The 13,155-nt window shown below is 36.3% G+C and overlaps 1 protein-coding gene across 5 annotated transcripts in view; it reads right to left on the bottom strand.

Annotated features, from left to right (window-relative positions):
* ADGRL2 (adhesion G protein-coupled receptor L2) overlaps positions 1 to 13,155 on the bottom strand; it is a 312,045-nt gene that overhangs the window by 80,799 nt on the left and 218,091 nt on the right. For all 5 annotated transcript variants that reach the window (XM_013962705.2, XM_005678182.3, XM_018045668.1 and 2 more), the window contains exon 4: positions 8,240 to 8,453. In XM_013962705.2, coding sequence (XP_013818159.1) covers positions 8,240 to 8,453 — 214 coding nt within the window. The remainder of the gene's footprint in view (positions 1 to 8,239; positions 8,454 to 13,155) is intronic.

Below are 13,155 nucleotides of genomic sequence, written 5' to 3'. Positions count from 1 at the left end.
GTGTGAAATGAGAGAACTGCAGTACGATGAGTCCCAAATTTCTCAGCAGTCGCAACAATCTGTTATTCCATAACTCTCTTAAAAAGGAAGCAATGGCCTATGTTTTTTCCTTCATAAAAAGGGTCCCTAGTTGTGTGTCCTGCTTCGTAGCAAGAAGAGAGGTGAAAGAGTCAATGTGTACATCTTTTCAGTCTCATTCTATGACCTACTGTAACAAAGAATCATGGAACAGAAAACAAAAAAGGAATGCACATATATATAAAATGACACCTTTTATCAAATGCTCAGGCACACAAGAAATCTTTACCACTTGAATTGCTATTGTATTAACAATGTTAAAATGTAATTATCATATTTAAAGATAATAGGTTGGGGCATTGAAAAGTTTAGAATAAGAAAATTCAAGGATACAGAAGTTATTGAATGGGGTACAGGATGGGAATACATTAATTTGGTCCCTACTCATCAAGCTTACTTTCATCATCCCAAACTTTTTAGACAAGATCTAGGCTCTGAAATCAGTTTTGTCTCTTACTTAATTTATTAAATTGTTCCCATGTTCAAAAAGCTAGACTTTTTTCCCTTGTTAAAAATCTCTGAACTGTACTCCTACTTCATTAATCTAGTGTTTATTCCTTTCTTGGATGTCTGTGACTGTAGAGTAGCACCTAATTCTTCTGGTCTATGCAAGGCTGAATGCTGCTTTGTTGATTTCCATCCTAAAACTCTCCTATCCTGAAAATCCTAATATGTTCTTTTCTTTAAACTAAGTAGAATAAAATTCTTCAGCATCAATAAGGGAAAAAATGAATCTCTCTTACACTTTAGTGTAAAAAAAAAAAGAAAAAACTGGCTTCTCTGGTGGCTCAGAGGATAAAGCATCTGCCTGCAATGTAGGAGACTCGGGTTCAATCCCTGGGTTGGGAAGATCCCCTGGAGAAGGAAATGGCAACCCACTCCAGTCTTCTTGTCTGGAGAATCCCATGGACAGAGGAGCCTTGTAGGCTACAGTCCACGGGGTCGAAAAGAGTCAGACACGACTGAGTGACTTCACTTTCACTTTCACACTTCAGCGCTGCCTTGTGGCTCAGGTGGTAAAGCGTCTGCCTGCAATGCAGGAGACCTAGATTCGATCCCTGGGTCAGGGAGATTCCCTAGAGAAGGAAATGGCAACCCACTCCAGTACTCTTGCCTGAAAAACTCCATGGACTGTCGCCTCCTCAGGCGACAGTCCATGGAGTCACAAAGAGTCGGACACAACTGAGCGACTTCACTTCACTTCACTATGAGACATTACCCTCCTGTTCTCATTCTGGTTTCCTAGATGGTACCTTTACCTTTTCGCCTTAAGTGTAGGAGTTCTCTAGAGCTTTTGCACATACCAACTGCATAACCCCTGTAACGTCATCTATTCGCTTAAAACTACCAACCTTACATTTATGTTTCATCTGTACGTTTTTCTTTCAACATTCTTTTGAGTGCCAGATCTATATTAACAATGGATCGCTTAACTACTTATTTATATTCCACCAGGTTTCCCAACTTGGAAGAATTTAAATTGGTAGTTTAACCACCAAAAATATAATCAATTTTATTTAATAAGAAACCTACTGTAGTTGTTCTAAGAGATTCTATCCAGTTGGTATCCATAAATGGGATTAAAAAAATTGGCTAAAATCTTAAAAAGAATCAGGCTAGTTCCCTAAGCCTAGGGCACTATTTTATTTTCCTCAGGCAATTTCCACACAATCGAAAGGACTTATCTTGGAATCAGTTACCCAAAATACACCTTTCCCACCATAGGGAAAAACTGAGGAATATTTTTACCATCTTCTTGAGGGCAGTACAGATTACTTTTAGAACTTCTCTGCAATGAGAAAGCTACGCTGATGTACATCTAATAGTATGAGTTCAGACTCTGAAAAACTGAACCTACCTTTGCCCATTAACCCAATATTTATTTTTTTTAATGCAGTAAACATTTACACGCTTTCTCACTTTTAGATCTCTTGACCAGAGTGCTATAACAAATGTTAAGGGCAACTGCAAACCATAATCTAAGGCAACAGACCACCTGGATGAGAACTGGCAAATTCTTAGAGTGAAGAAATAAAGAGACAGTTATAAACAGTAACAGAAGAGTAACTTAGAAACAAATTTAGCACATCACTGTAACTAGATTGTACCCAATGCTACAAACAAACACTATTTTTTAGCAAAATTCTAATTTACTTATTCACCAAATACTTGAGAGTATTTGATGAGTAGTAACAGGGTTTTTTTTTTCATTTGCCTTAATGAATTCAAAGTGTTGAAACTATTTCATATTTAAGTGAACTCACAACAATTATCTTCAAAGAGTGCTAAAAATTATCTCTAATGGTGATTATTTTATAGAGTATTAAAACACTTATCATTTAGGAAAGAGTTTTATTTCTTACTTTTCAGGATGAGCTATTCAATATACTTAAAAGATAATAGAATCAGTTACTAAAAAAGCCTTGGTTGCATAGTTTTAAATAAGCAGGAAATATAAAATGGATAATAAATAACAATTATTAATACTTTTACCACAAAGAATAACAAGTGTATTCATTTAGTTGACTCTTAACTGGTGAAATGATGACAGTGAGAAAGGCAGGTAAAAAAGCCTTGAAGTAAAATATAAACATATTTTAATGGCATTGAAATTTCTGTGTTATCTATTATTATATGCAAAAAGTGGGGAGTTTCAACTACAATAGAAAAAAAAAAAAACTTTCCAAAAAGGAATTTCCTACATTAAAGAAAAAAAGTCTGATTTTAAAAATTATTAGCATATCTTTTGATGATTATAAATGGAAAATTTTTGCCAAATTATTAGGATTTGGTGAAAAAGCTCTTACTTTATTTGTAAATACTGAAAGAATATCTTTAAAAAGGGACAAGTATTCTACATAGTCAATAATTATTCTGTAATATTTCAGTGGCAAAAATATTGTCTACCTATTTTTCTTACAGTTATTTGAAACTATGTAACAGTCAGATATGGTAGACTTCCTTTAGGGTTTTTAATCTAACATGCACAGAATGGAGTACTGATAAATTACTACTGTGAAACTCATTATTTAAGTCATCTTAACACTGTATTCCTTGTCAATAAAATGTTAACATTTTAATCGTCACTGTGTTGATTACATAATTATAAAGCCACTAATATAATAAAACAATTTAAAAATAGAGTTTCTATAGGCAGTGTTAGAACTCTTTATTTTCACTAACACACCATAAATTGATTAGAAATTTTCATAACAAGGAAACAGCAGTTTGCTTTTACAGGATTTAAATATGCACAAATTTTAGTTTCTTTAAAATGTGTCATCAAGGGTTTCCCTGGTGGCTTAGTGGTAAACAATTTGCCTGCAAATGCAGGAGACATGGGTTCGATCTCTGTTCCAGGGAGATTCCACAGGCCACGGGGCAACTAAATCCATGTGCCACAACTACTGAGCCCACGCTCTAGAGCCTGTTCTCTGCAACAAGAGAAGCCACTGAAATGAGAGGCCCATGCACTGCAACTAAAGAGTAGCTCCTGCTTGCCACAACCAGAGAAAAAAGCTCAACCAGCAACAAAGACCCAGCCCAGTGAAAATTTAAAAAAAAAAAGTACTGTAAAAAAGTAGCCCTACTTTCATAATATAATAAAACAATGAAAATTACTTGCTATCTTATTTTGTACATTTACTATAACATGTCATTATATTTATATTTAGAAGTAGGATAAGGCTTATGTGTTGTGCTAGATACCCAACCACGTACTTAAATGTATAAACTCATAAACAAAAGTTACCTACAATGTACAATTCCTCAGAGCCAGGTCTTTCAGATTCTCTTTATACTAACTCCCACTGCTTTTTGCCTGTCAGTCTAATAAAAACAGGTAATTATACATAATCATTTTTTATTTCCTATTTCTCTCTGGCATAATTTTAGATATTCATCTCATATCACTACCACTGAACAGTAGGATCAACATATAAATGTCCACCTAATATAGGCAGTTCCCAATTTTGAAATACTATGTGCAAATTGTTCTATTACTATCTTATTGGAGCACAGAATTCATTCCTCCAAAGAAGGTAAATTATGTTTTGCAGTTTGTTTCACAAGCTAGATTTCAAATCTAACACAGTCTATAAAGGACTTCTGTGCAAAAAAAAAAAAAAAAAAAGAAGCAACATTTACCCAGTGCCATTTGTGGAAATAAGATTTTACCTTTTTTTAATAACTACCCTTTTCAAACTAAAAATAAAAACATTTTGATGGAAATCTTTTTAAAGTATTACATATTCTCTTATTTATTAAAAATATCTTGATCAGTATCAACATTAACAAAAAAACCTACTTAACTATAATGTGCTATCAATAAAAAAATGTTAATATGTATTCTGTATGAAATTAGAGATTTTACAGCAATTTGTACCCATATTCTTAGGGACTGGATTTTTTTCAAAATAGTTTTTCCATTATTTCCTTCATTGCTCTTATCACATTTGGATGTTTTCATTGTGCCTACACTGATCAGATCCCAAAGATGTACTGCTCTACTTGAACGTAGACTACGGCAACCTACTCCAGTACTCTTGGCTGGAAAATCCCATGAGCGAAGGAGCCTGGTAGGCTGCAGTCCATAGGGTCGTGAAGAGTCGGACACAACTGAGCGACTTAGCAGCAACAGCATATAAGCTACAAAACTGGACAAAAGATTGCTCTCAGCAGAGGAAAAGAATCAGGAGGAGAGAGTGAAGGCTTTGAACAGAAAGATAAAGCGTTTTCCTAGTATTTTTTCTTAAAAAATCCAAAATCAATAATGTATAACAAACTCTGCCAATCTTGTTTTCCAGAGTTTTTATGTTCTACTGCTGCTGCTAAGTCGCTTCGGTCGTGTCCAACTGTGTGCAACCCCACAGACGGCAGCCTACCAGGCTCCCCCGTCCCTGGGATCCTCCAGGCAAGAATACTGGAGTCGGTTGCCATTTCCTCCTCCAATGCATGAAAGCGAAAAGTGAAAGTAAAGTCGCTCAGTCGTGTCCGACTCCTAGTGACCCCATGGACTGCAGCCCATCAGGCTCCTCTGTACATGGAATTCACCAGGGAAGGGCACTGGAGTGGGTTGCCATTGCCTTCTCCTTTTATGTTCTAAATAACAGGAAATGCTGGATATTACTGTCTTAGTTGGAGAAGGCAGTGGCACCCCACTCCAGTACTCTTGCCTGAAAAATCCCATGGACAGAGGAGCCTGGTGGGCTACAGTCCATAGGATCACTAAGAGTCGGACACGACTGACAGACTTCATTTTCACTTTTCACTTTCATGCGTTGGAGAAGGAAATGGCAACCCACTCCAGTGTTCTTGCCTGGAGAATCCCAGGGATGGTGGGAGCCTGGTGGGCTGCTGTCTATGGGGTTGCCCAGAATCGGACACGACTGAAGCGACTTAGCAGCAGCAGCAACTGTCTTAGTTCAATCATAACTAAATCTTCTTTTAATATCTTACATATAAGAAAACTCAAATTAAGATGCCACGAGTACTAAACTTAACAAAACAAGAAAAAAAGATGCCAAGAATTAGGTAATCTGTGTTATGGCAGAGAAAGTCCATAAACATTGGCAGCAGTTTTTCATATTCTATTTACTTGTAGGAAGGCCAACTCTCCAGTTAAGAGATACCATTCATGTTTTATAGTTTATAATACCTTCCAGTACATCAATCCTAAAATACAAAATTAACCAATTGTATATTACCCAAATATCTTTCTGTCTTCTTTCCTTCTTTCTTTCCATCTATCTTCCTTCCTTCCCTCTTTCCATTTTCTCTCTCTCTCTATCTATTTTCTCTCTTGGCTTTCCTGGTGGCCCAGTCAGTACAGAATTCAGCTGCAACAGACAAGACCCAGGATCAATCCATGGGTCAGGAAGATCCCCTGGACAAGGAAATGGCTACTCACTCCCGTATTCTTGCCTGGGACAGAGGGGCTTAGCAGGCACAAAGAGCCAGATAAGACTTGACGACTAAACTATCACCATTTTCTCTCTCTCTATCTATCTATCCATCCATCCATCAAGAAAGGGAGACAATGAGCACTACTGAGTTTTCTTAGGTTTCATAATGTGTTGTTTTTATCTTGTTTGCTTTTTTTAAAACTGAGCACTAATACAAGTTATCGACTGAGAGGAAATATTTTCAAAAGACATATGTAATAAAAGATTCTTATCCAAAATATACTTATTAAAAAAAAAACTCTTAAAGGGAATTCTCTGCTGGTCCAGGGTTTGGCACTCCATGCTTCCATAGCAGAATGCATGGATTCGATTCCTGGTTGGGGAACTGTGGTCCTGCAGGCCTTGCGGCACAGCCAAAAAAATGAAAAGTAAAATAAAAAATCTCTTAAAGCTAAACAGTAAGAAAACAATCCAATTAAAAAAGGGGAAAGGACCAGAACAGACACTTCACTAATAAGCATAAATAAATGGCAAGTAAGTATATTCAGGGATGTTCAACATGGTATGTCATTGCATGCATGTGTGCTAAGTGGCTTCAGTTATGTCTGACTCTGTGACCCCGTGGGCTACAGTCTGCTAGGCTCATCTGTCCATGGAATATCAGGTAAGAATACTAAGAGTGACTTGCCGTTTCTTCTCCAGATTATCTTCCTATCCAGGCATAGAACCTATGTCTCCTGTGTCTCCTACATTGGCAGGTGTATTCTTTACCGCTGACCCACCTAGGAAGCACTCACTGCATGTAAAACATTAACAACAATAAGTGTTGGTGAAGGTATGGTACACCCTTCATTCATTGTCACTGGGAATGAAAAATGGTACAGTGACTTTGAAGGACATTTTGGCAGTTTCTTACAAAACTAAATACACTCCTACCATAAGATCCAACAAATGATGCTTCTTCGTACTTGCCCAAATGAACTGAAATTTATGTCCACACAAAAACCTAAAAGAGATGTTCACAGAAGCTTTATTTATAATTGCCAAAACTTGGAAGCAATCAGCAAGTCCTTCAGTTGGTGAATGGATAAACTGCAGTACATCCAGACTATGGAATATTATTTAACACTTTAAAAAAATGAGTTTTTAAGCCATGAAAAGATATGGAGGAAACTTAAGTGTATATTACTATGTGAAAGAAACCAATCTGAAAAGGTTACATACTGCATGATTCCAACTATATGACATTCTGCTGCTGCTGCTAAGTCGCTTCAGTCGTGTCCAGCTCTGTGCGACCCCATAGACGGCAGCCCACCAGCTCCCCCGTCCCTGGGATTCTCCAGGCAAGAACACTGGAGTGGGTTGCCATTTCCTTCTCCAATGCATGAAAGTGAAAAGTGAAAGTGAAGTTACTCAGTCGTGTCCAACTCTTAGCAACCCCATGGACTGCAGCCTACCAGGCTCCTCTGTCCATGGTTATTTTCCAGGCAAGAGTACTGCAGTGGGGTGTCATTGCCTTCTCCAATATGACATTCTAGAAGAGGCAAAACTGTAAGAAAATAGTAAGATCAGTGGTTACTAGGGGTCTGATGGAGGGAGGAATGAGTAGGTGGGACACAGGATTTTTAGATCAAAACGTTCTGTATGATATTGTAGTGGTAGATAAGGGTCATTATAAAATTTTCAAAACCGACAGAATGTACAACAGCAAGAGTGAACCTAATGCAAAGAGAGGATTTGGGGTGATAATGATGTGTCAATGTGAGCTCATATATTGTAACAAATGTTAACACTGTGGTAAGGGATGTCGGGATGTCAATGGTTAAGGAAGTTGAACATGTGTGCAAATGGAATGTGATAATTCTGTGTACATTCTGCTAATTTTTGCTGAAAAATGAAGTTTACTCATTAAAAAAATTAAGAAGCAATTACTGCCAAAAACCGAGACACTGAAACATTCTTGATATTATAAAATATTTCAAAATTTTGAAGTCTTATAAAACAAGACTATATATTGATTACTCTTTATTGTATGATATATAAAAAATGTATAATAATTCAGTCCATGTCATTATCTATGTCAATGTATAAATATGTCAATCTATATAAAATGGAAATCAACATCAGTAAGGAAACCCCAACTCAATTTAATGAATAGGCTGAGATGCAGACAGTATCCATCCAGTATGGAATTATGATAACACTTTCACTAATTTGGATGTTGTAGCTAAAACTGGATATTAACACATGATGTTTACCTTTGAGTCATAATTTTGAAGGCATCTGGGAGGTAGCAGTCTGTATTCTCCATCTGAAATGGGTCAGCATCACAAATCTTGTCATCTGTCCGACCATAATTAGCGCTCTCAATCATAATAACATCACTGCCTGGACATCGCAGATCTATAGAATAACCTTCACAGGATAATTCTCGACGAACTAACCCAAATGGTAAAGCTGCTCTGCTGAAACCTTAAAAAAGAAAAAAAGATAAAATGAACTAATGTATGAAGTATATTATTTTAATAAATTATTTTCAAGAAATATTAGTCACATCTATATCTGAGAGGTATCAAACAAAGTATATTTTTCAAACCATCCATTCATACATTTATTAATTAATTGCTGGGATCTTGACTATGAATCAGCAATTTATTACAAGATTTTTAAAATATATTTTTACCTGGAGTATTCATCTTTAAAAGAATTTTAAATTACTTTAACAAAGTATTTTCTGTGTAGACGAGCCACATTCGGAAACTAAGTAGCTCTTTTTGAGGAAGTCCAAAGAGAAGCAACAAAGAGATCAATCAATTTAAAAAGAATGACAAGATTAATAAATACAGAAGGCAACATTTAATAAGGGAACACTTGGATTTATAAATGAAATCAAAGCTGTGTTACACAGGATAATGGTGTATATTATGTCACTTAATGTAGACATATTAATTGCTGTTATATTGATTATTAAAATACATTTGTCTTCAGTTCAGTTCAGTCATTCAGTCATGTCCAACTCTTTGCGACCCCATGAACTGCAGCACGCCAGGCCTCCCTGTCCATCACCAACTCCTGGAGTTAACCCAAATTCCTGTCCATTGAGTTGGTGATGCCATCTAACCATATCATACTCTGTCATTCCCTTTTCCTCCTGCCTTCAATCTTTCCCAACATCAGGGTCTTTTCCAATGAGTCAGCTCTTCGCATCAGGTGGCCAAAATATTAGAGTTTCAGCTTCAACATCAGTCCTTCTAATGAACACCCAGGACTGGTTTCCTTTAGGATAGACTAGTTGGATCTCCTTGCAGTCCACGGGACTCTCAAGAGTCTTCTCCTACACCACAGTTCAAAAGCATCAATTCTTCGGCACTCGGCTTTCTTTGTAGTCCAACTCTCACATTCGTACATGACTACTGGAAAAACCATAGCCTTGACTAGACAGACCTTTGTTGACAAAGTAATGTCTCTGCTTTTTAATATGCTGTCTAGGATGGTCATAACTTTCCTTCCAAGGAATAAGCATCTTTTAATTTCATGGCTGCAATCACCACCTGCAGTGATTTTGGAGCCCAGACAATAAAGTCAGCCACTGTTTCCCCATGTATTTGCCATGAAGTCATGGGACCGGATGCCATGATCTTCGTTTTCTGAATGTTGAGCTTTAAACCAACTTTTTCACTCTCCTCTTTCACTTTCATCAAGAGGATGTTTAGTTCTTCACTTTCTGCCATAAGGGTGGTTTCATCTGCATATCTGAGGTGATTGATATTTCTCCTGGCAATCTTGATTCCAGCTTGTGCTTCTTCCAGCCCAGCGTTTCTCATGATGTATTCCGCATATAAGTTAAATAAGCAAGGTGACAATATACAGCCTTGACGTACTCCTTTTCCTATTTGGAACCAGTCTGTTGTTCCATGTCCAGTTGTGTTGCTTCCTGACTTGCATATAGGTTTCTCAAGAGGCAGGTCAGGTGGTCTGGTATGCCCATCGCTTTCAGAATTTTCCACAGTTTATTGTGATCCACACAAAGGCTTTAGCATAGTCAATGAAGCAGATGTAGCTGTTCTGCTGGAACTCTCTTGCTTTTTTGATGATCCAGCAGATGTTGGCAATTTGATCTCTGGTTCCTCTGCATTTTCTAAAACCAGCTTGAACATCTGGAAGTTCATGGTTCACGTATTGCTGGAGCCTGGCTTGGAGAATTTTGAGCGTTACTTTACTAGTGTGTGAGATGAGTGCAATTGTGTGGTAGTTTGAGCATGCTTTGGCATTGCCTTTATTTGGGATTGGAATGAAAACTGACCTTTTTCAGTCCTGTGGCCACTGCTGAGTTTTCCAAATTTGCTCACATATTGAGTGCAGCACTTTCACAGCATCATCTTTCAGGATTTGAAATAGCTCAAGTGGAATTCCATCACCTCCACTAGCTTTGTTCATAGCGATGCTTCCTAAGGCCCACTTGATTTCACATTCCAGGATGTCTGGCTCTAGGTGAGTTATCACACCATTGTACATTTGTCTTAGTATCTCCTAAAATAACTAAGACACTGTGATAATATCACCCTTATGTAACAATGTGTGTGTGCTGTGCTCAGTTGCTCAGTCATGTCTAACTCTTTGCAACACCATGGACTGTAGCCTGCCAGGCTCCTCAGATCATGGAACTTTTCAGGCAAGAATACCGAAGTGGGTTGCCATTTCCTACTCCAGAGTATCTTCCTGACTCAGGGATCGAACCTACATCTCTTGTGACTCTGGCATTAACAGGCAGAATTTTTATCACTAGCGCCACCTGGGAAGCCCCTTATGGCATACTAACATGTTTCAATTCGTAGAGCCTTTAGTGAAAACTGACATAAGTGAAGGGATTGAGACATAAGTAAAAGGATTGAGCAGATGGGTATTCATAGGACCTAGCACTGCTCCAATATAGTCCAAAAAGTTGAAAATTTCCAAAGGGGCAAAACTTCTGAGATTCAGTTTTGTCATTTAAAAAATGGAGGTGAAACATCTATGTAACACCTATGATGTTACTTTTCCTACCTGTGTGACTCAAAAATGAGATATGTGCAGAAAAGCACTTAATTGAAAGTGCTACATGAACTTATGTATGGTGTATCAGGCTGAATGCAGGTAATCACTGTTTATGAATGTGATAAAAAAACAATTTAGAATAGAATAAAAAATTAGAATTTTAGGTTTTAAAATTTTCAATCAGGGGTCCTCTAAAGTAATAATAGAACAGAAAACAAAGGTAAAAGCTGAGAAAGCCATGAACAGCCAAGAAGCGCTATGTGTAGACATAGCACGTCTACATGTGCTGGTTGCTACCTATGGGATACCGACCACATCAAAAACTTCTACATTGACCCAATTTCTTATTTCAGTTCTCTAACTTGTTGCCATCTATAGCATTCCTGTTACAAAAGATGAGCATTAATTTTAGTATTTTTTATTATCTCTATAAATTATTTTACATCACATAAGCCTTCCCTCACATCCCTTTTTATTGGAAAAAAATTTTTTAATATTAAGAAGTAAACTGTTCCAAGACATAAACTTCCAAGTTGAAAAACTAGGTTCTGCCCAGGTCAATCCAATGCAAAAATATGTTCACTTTAACTATTGTACAATGCCTCTCACTAAATGAACAAAAGTAAAAGTGTCCTGGATAAACATGCATCTTCCTTGTAAAATGCAAATAATCCTGCAAAAGGATTACTGGGTCACACATTGGTATCATTTAGGAAATGAGCAATTCTGAAACATGGCTGAGTTCTCAGTTCTAATAAGAAAACAAAATGTAATTGAAATGGAGAGACATGAAAAGGACACAGTTTAGAGCACAAAAGTCTTCAGAGGATTGCAAACACCAACCTTGGTAGGTTTTTACTAAGAATATTTATGGTCTTATGAGATTTCTAAAAGAGAAGTACACTACCAGTGAACAAGGAATACAGAAAGGAAGAAGGGCAATATCAAAACAAACAGTAAAGGGGCCAACCTTTCCACCTTTTCCTAAGTTCATAAACAAATGTTTACATATGTTATTACTTTCTTTCATTTGCTGATACTGTAGTGCTTATATAAACAATGCACCTTAAACTATTATATTTGTTTTAATTGATTTAATTAATATTATAATGTTCGTCGCCTTAAATCATAAGTGTTCTCTTTCCTAAAGTCTTGTTCAAAATCAGGTGGGATATCAAGAATTTAGGAAAGTGAACACTTATGATTTAAGACAATGAACATAATAGTATTAAACACTATGAAAAAGCTGACAGAAGCTGACACTTGTTTGTGTGACGAAAAATGTTGTGTGAAAATTCAAACAAGTACCATCATACAAAATTTGGGAGAAGAGCATATTTTAAAAGCAGAGATGATTTGCAATTGTAATTCCTTGTAGATCATATTATTAGAGAATATTACAAATGAGAACATGTTATTGTAAGAACATGTTATTCTGGCTTGGAGTCATAATTCATAAGTTGTAGTATTTGTCAAAAATATAGAACTCGCTCTGAAGCACTGGCGTTCAGCTTTAATTTTTGTTGATGATAGTTTGCAGGATTATAGTCATGATTGATTCTAAGTGAATTTTCTTCTGCTTTTGAAAGATATTTGAAAAATGGCAGAAGTCTGGCTGTTAGTTCAGATAAAAGATTTTTAAGCCTTAATATTAGTCATCCAAAAAGGTAAAGTATGAAAAAGAAAAGGAAAAAAATAGAAAGATGTGAACAATTTATTAATATAGATTTCCAATACAGTGTCTTCTGAAAAAAGATAACGGTACTTATACTTTCACTGCATAGAACGGAATGAATTCTTCATGGTGAATGTTGATTTATTTAATACTACAATGTTCATTGTCTTAAATCGTTAAGTGTTCTCTTTCCTAAAATCTTGCTCAAAAACAAGTGAACAATGATTTAAGACATAATATTAAATACTTGTTATTTAGTTACTTGTTATTAAAATAGTATTAACATAACATGTTATTAACATTATAGTATTAAACACTTTTTACATGGTGCTGTTATTACGTTCATTTTTAATGTACGTCTTCCTTGCTAGACTGTGATGATAGTTATAATTCCAGTGCCTAGATTGGTACATGATACATAATTCCAATAAATTCTGTCAAAACAAATTGCTAAACTTAACAACT

This window comes from Capra hircus, chromosome 3 (assembly GCF_001704415.2).
Source record: "Capra hircus breed San Clemente chromosome 3, ASM170441v1, whole genome shotgun sequence".
Taxonomy (NCBI): Eukaryota; Metazoa; Chordata; class Mammalia; order Artiodactyla; family Bovidae; genus Capra; species Capra hircus.
This window is presented reverse-complemented; position numbering and strand designations above follow the sequence as displayed.